The 5,776-nt window shown below is 35.2% G+C and overlaps 2 protein-coding genes across 2 annotated transcripts in view; one reads left to right on the forward strand and one right to left on the reverse strand.

The window, feature by feature from the left end:
• LOC107665122 (CMP-N-acetylneuraminate-beta-galactosamide-alpha-2,3-sialyltransferase 2-like) overlaps positions 1–558 on the reverse strand; it is a 17,271-nt gene extending 16,713 nt beyond the window's left edge. Inside the window, exon 1 of the mRNA XM_016455880.1 lies at positions 448–558. Within this exon, the coding sequence (XP_016311366.1) occupies positions 448–558 (111 nt within the window). The remainder of the gene's footprint in view (positions 1–447) is intronic.
• A 3,310-nt stretch (positions 559–3,868) lies between these two features.
• Positions 3,869–4,920, forward strand: LOC107665123 (CMP-N-acetylneuraminate-beta-galactosamide-alpha-2,3-sialyltransferase 2-like). The gene is made up of 2 exons (XM_016455881.1): positions 3,869–4,010; positions 4,723–4,920. The coding sequence occupies exons 1-2, from the start codon at positions 3,888–3,890 to the stop codon at positions 4,918–4,920; spliced, it is 321 nt and encodes a 106-aa protein (XP_016311367.1). The 5' UTR covers positions 3,869–3,887.
• Positions 4,921–5,776: the final 856 nt, after the last annotated feature.

A 5,776-nucleotide genomic window follows, 5' to 3' on the forward strand; every position in this document is an offset into this window, starting at 1 on the left:
AAGAAAAAAATCATTATGAAAATCTAATTATATTTTCCTTATTATATTCATTATTTCCTTATTGGTTATTTTGGGAAAATCCCAGGTATTTGGAGCAGTAGGATTATAAAAAAAGATATGCTAATATAAAATTAAATGATAAAAGTAGCCTATATAAAACTGAAAAATAAACATTCATCTATCGGTACTTTTTACTTAAGTACATAAAAAATCAAGTACTTTTGTACTTTCACTTGAGTAAAATTGAAAACTGAGTACTTTTACTTTTACTGGAGTAATATTTTATAATACGGATCTGTACTTTTACTCAAGTACTTGATTTGTGTACTTCGTCCACCACTGGTGTATATATAGAGATAAACTAGTTCTACATAGGCCTACACTCGACACTGAAGTCTTTGATTACTTAAAGACAGAATATTTAGCATTTAATATTCAAAGACTTACCCTCCACCATCTGTAGGTGTCTCGACGTAACTCACTGTTTTTTCTGTTCAGCAGAGGTGGAATGCTGGGATCGTATCGGTAAACGAACCAGTCATCGTCCATAAAGCCCATGACGCAAGATTTACAGGAGCATGAAGCTTCAAAGATCGAGTCATCAAAGGAGTCTACAGTATTATTCATCGGGTTTTGGGTGAACAAAAGAAAGATAGTCATGAAGCTCAAAAGCAGGGTGATGTAGCGAGGCGTCAGTCTATTGAAGATGTTCATCTTCTGCGCGTGTGGTGTTCCTGGTGGACAAATAAAATGTTATTAGAAAGACAGAAAAACGCGTCAGTTTTATGGTTATACTTTATAATTTCTTATCTTCAAAAGACACAGTTCTGTGTTCTGAAGCCACCACCCCGCAAAAATATCGACATCATGCAGGCTATGTATAGGTTATAACTTGCCTCAATTTCTTGTCATTTCTGCTTGATTGTATGAGTTCTCAAATTTTAAACTTGATTTTAGATCCATAATTCAATTAAAAGCAATAGAAAAAATACAATGTAACTTCGACTCCGCTTTAGTTGTACTTAAATGTAAAAATGATGTGTCATTGTAATTGAACTATATTATTGTTTTGGTGTGAAAAATAAATATTTTATACATTGTTCGTCATGATTGAATAATTAATGCGTCAGAGTGTTCCTTTATCACTTGTTTCAATTCGATTAAACATTGAAAACATAAAATAATGTTGAAATAAAAACAAAGAGATTTAAAACATTGTTTTACCAAAAGAAGAGTTAATTTCAGTAAAGTTTAACACTAATTCTCAGTCCGACTTGCTCAGTTGTCAGAACTGTTGTTAAATTCGGTCTGTTAGTAGCCCATATTACAAATGTTTCAGATTGATTCCGAAATTGATTTCACTGATTAAATTTAATTACAAATTGACTACTAATAATCAATGTAATAATTACCCCAGAATATCAAACTTACCCAGATGATAAGAATGTCAGGATAGGTTCCTCATATATCTCCTAGTAAGCCAGTATTTATTGAGGTCTATAAATCATCACAAGCAAGTAATTGCTTTAACTAGAGTGTATTTCTTGACATCTGAATCATCAAAGTATCGGAGTGCCGAAAGCTTCTGCCTCCTCAATGAAAATAGGTTGTCATCTCAACTAGTGGTACCGGTTTTACCTGTTCATACCTTCACGGATAATGCCAAAATGCAGTTACCAATAGGAAAAAAAAAAGTACATAAAAATAAATAAAATAAAATCTCCTACATAAATCCAACCTAGTGCTGCTGGTTCTTGGTATAAAGCATTTTAAAAATGTAACCTAAAGAGATATTAGAGAAACGGTGCTGACAAGAATTGATTAGGTCTTTGAATCTGCTTTTGTAGGTGACTACATGTCTGCATAGTGAGTTCTGTAATGTAGCATCAACCTTTACAGGTAAGCACAAGGATGGGCATTTAGAACAATGCATGTAGACACTAAGCATTCATGTACATTGACTCATTTCTAAAATAAAGATTTATTTGGTTCAGAGGTTCAGCAAATTAGTATTTTTTTGTTGTTGCTTTTTATCATGAAACTTTTTTTTTTTTTGGTTCTGTAATGGTCTTCAGTTACTGTGTTATTCTTTCGAGATGAAAAAAAGTTATATTAGGTTCTTCATATCAGTATATTGACTTAGAAATGGTTTAAAGCATCTGGTTTTTATGAATAACCTAAAAGGTTTTGGTGGAACCGAAAAGTTGTCTTACTACATCAGATCAAATAAAATAGGAGAATACTTTATTATTGTATTTATCATTATGCGGCACTGTAAGAATAAACAGTCCAAACGGGGAAGAAATGTTTAATCGCTTAAAACGGGAGTAGGCATTGAATTGCGGTCTTTGAGCCTATCACTTGTATTTGTCAATTATCTTAAAACGATGATGAGAATTAAAATACTCAGTTTGTCCACACAGTGGATATCAATAATTTTAATGAGAAGCGAGTTGTTTGTATAACAAGATGAATCTGCTCTAACCAGGTGCTACACCCTCCTGACATTCACGATCGAGATCCACATATAAGCACACATCGCTGGATTCAAAGCTGAACGCTAAATGTGAGTAAATGTTTTCTTTTTGTCACTGTTTACTGTTTATTTCTCAGGTGTAGTTATTAGAGATATTTAGTCCCTCTTTTATGTCTGTTGCTTACGATGTTCGGGGTTGTAATTGGATGAATTATCTGATACCTCAGTGATCATGAAACCTTAGTTCAGCCTCGACTGAAAACAAGTATAAATTCATCGTTTGTTTGTTAATCTATTTACCTTTATTTCTTTAAAAGTATCATTATTAATTATAACATTAGGTTCACAATGCATTTTGTAATTTATCAGTAGCCTACGTTTTTCTGGGTTTCAAAAATCAAAACCGGTTCTGCTTTCTAAAGACCAGTATGGCACAATCACGTTATAATTGTAAGCTATGTTACTTAAAGGATTAGTTCACTTTCAAATTCAAATTTTATGATAAATTACTCACCCCCATGTCATCCAAGATGAGTAAATTATCAGGAAATTTGAATTTGAAAGTGAACTAATCCTTTAATATCAGGGCCAATGAGTTTGTTGAACTCGTCGTTTTTGTGTTCCTTCTCATTTTCTATTGTAACATCAGTAAATCAACAAATTCATGTGAATTGAAATGTAATTTAAACAAATCAACCCACTGAATACAACAGATACAGCTACTACTGGAAGCTAACAATAAATTAAAATTTCTACCTATTAGATTGTGTTTTATTAACGTCTACATCAATCCAACCCTAAACCTTCCCCTTACAATATTGCAAAAACATTACGAAATGTACAATGTGACAAAAATTATGCTATAGCCTATTGATGTGCGCATGCCCAGTAGCCGCAGCTGTATCCCTTCTAGACTTTAAGGGATAGTTCACCCAAAAATGAAAATTCTGTCATTAATTACTCACCCTCATGTCATTACAACAAACCCACCTCCATTCATCCGTGTGCTTTTCCTGCACGTAAACAACGCATGTGCATGGTGCTGCTGATGTAGAACATGCATGAACAGTCAGTTTACTACTCTTCCTCTAACCCTTTATTCCTATAAATAAATGTCTTTATTGTCATTTATTGCTCAGGCTCTTGCAGCTGATCTCATGATAAGGTGCAGAAAGGTGCTAGAGGAATCACCTGGAATCACCTCAACCTCACTATAAACATCAGAGAGTAGAACTGTAGAAGCCCCTCAGGATTCAAGATGTGCTGGTGTAAATATGTAAAGGTCATCTTGGTTTTGTTAAGTGCCACCATCTTTACTGTGACCATACATAAAGTTCCTTATGGACATTTTAAAGATTTGGTGAACAATAGCGTGGTGGAGCGGCTCTTTCATGAAGAACCCTGTGCCTGTATGGAGCGCTGTTTGGCTGCGAGTGACGACAAGTTGTTTGCTGAACATTTCAGAAAAGATGTCCCACCAGTGCTCTCTCTCAATAACAGCGTCCTCCCTGACCACATCTTTAAGTGGTGGCAGGTATTGGCTTAGTGTGTGTTTCTCATTTGATATTTCGGCCCACTTCAATGTACAGTAAGCTGGACTGTGTGCAATTCAGAATTTAATAGAGAATGCTTTCAAATTATGTCTAAGACATCCTTTTTTTTCATGGAGCCATTACTTCAGTCTTCAGTGTCAAACGATTCATCAGAAATCATTCTAGTGTGCTGATTCATTGTGGAAGCACCCTGGCATCTTCAAAATGGAGCCAAACAACAAAAAACAAGTTCTGTTCCATTGTATTTACAAGGTCCATTGTGTCCATTGTGTTGCGTCAAGGGAATTTTTGCGTGACACTTTTGAATTTCATTTCAGTTCATTTTAATCCAAATAGTTTAGGTGTGGCGAGTTCCATTCATATTCACACTGAATAGAAGTTTTAAATTCTTGACTGTAATAGGAGAATAAGGAAGAATGATATGTGTATTTATTTGAAATATGAAATGTAGATAATACTACAGTTAGTACACTACACTACAGTACACTAATTAATTTCTTTCTGGACAAAAACAAAAAAATCTTACTGACCTCAAACTTTTGAATGGTAGTAAATATGCATATTTTAACTAATTAGCTACCTTTAATGTCATTAGTGTTAGTTTACATAAAATGTTCATGTTGATTTTTATTTGATTCTGGTTTCATGCTGATGGTAGAAGTGTACTTTCCTGAGTTTTTAATCTATTCACAGTCTCTACAATCTACAAGGAGCAAAGCTAGTTACTCCCAAGTGATTAAGGAGCTGTTTTCTGTCATTCCTGGAGAGGAATGGTACAGAGATGCCGGCCCGTCCCGCTGTCGAACCTGTGCTGTGGTGGGGAACTCTGGGAACCTTTTAGGATCATACTATGGTCCTGTTATAGACAACCACGATTTTGTGTTCAGGTAAACTTTTATTTTCATGACTCTTTATAGTCAAGAAGCTAATTACAAAGTCCGACTCTCTAACCATTAGGCCACGACTTTACACGTCATTAAGCCATGATGTGTAAATTGTGACTATATATATATATATATATATATATATATATATATACGCATCTAGACTTTAAGGGATAGTTCACCCAAAAATGAAAATTCTGTCATTAATTACTCACCCTCATGTCATTACAACAAACCCACCTCCATTCATCCGTGTGCTTTTCCTGCACGTAAACAACGCATGTGCATGGTGCTGCTGATGTAGAACATGCATGAAAAGTCAGTCTATTACTCTTCCTCTAACCCTTTATTCCTATAAATAAATGTATTTATTGTCATTTATTGCTCAGGCTCTTGCAGCTGATGATAGGTGCAGAAAGGTGCTAGAGGAATCACCTGGAATCACCTCAACCTCACTATAAACATCAGAGAGTAGAACTGTAGAAGCCCCTCAGGATTCAAGATGTGCTGGTGTAAATATGTAAAGGTCATCTTGGTTTTGTTAAGTGCCACCATCTTTACTGTGACCATACATAAAGTTCCTTATGGACATTTTAAAGATTTGGTGAACAATAGCGTGGTGGAGCGGCTCTTTCATGAAGAACCCTGTGCCTGTATGGAGCGCTGTTTGGCTACGAGTGACGACAAGTTGTTTGCTGAACATTTCAGAAAAGATGTCCCACCAGTGCTCTCTCTCAATAACAGCGTCCTCCCTGACCACATCTTTAAGTGGTGGCAGGTATTGGCTTAGTGTGTGTTTCTCATTTGATATTTCGGCCCACTTCAATGTACAGTAAGCTGGACTGTGTGCAATTCAGAATTTA

This window comes from Sinocyclocheilus anshuiensis, unplaced genomic scaffold, assembly GCF_001515605.1.
Source record: "Sinocyclocheilus anshuiensis isolate Anshui unplaced genomic scaffold, SAMN03320099.WGS_v1.1 scaffold379, whole genome shotgun sequence".
NCBI classification, from domain to species: Eukaryota; Metazoa; Chordata; class Actinopteri; order Cypriniformes; family Cyprinidae; genus Sinocyclocheilus; species Sinocyclocheilus anshuiensis.

Excerpts from the sequence above, each read along its gene's own strand:
- LOC107665123 (XM_016455881.1), top strand. The coding sequence starts at position 3,888 with ATGGAGCGCTGTTTGGCTGCGAGTGACGACAAGTTGTTTGCTGAACAT. Across the intron at positions 4,011-4,722 it reads ACATCTTTAAGTGGTGGCAG|TCTCTACAATCTACAAGGAG; the intron begins GTATTGGCTTAG and ends ATCTATTCACAG.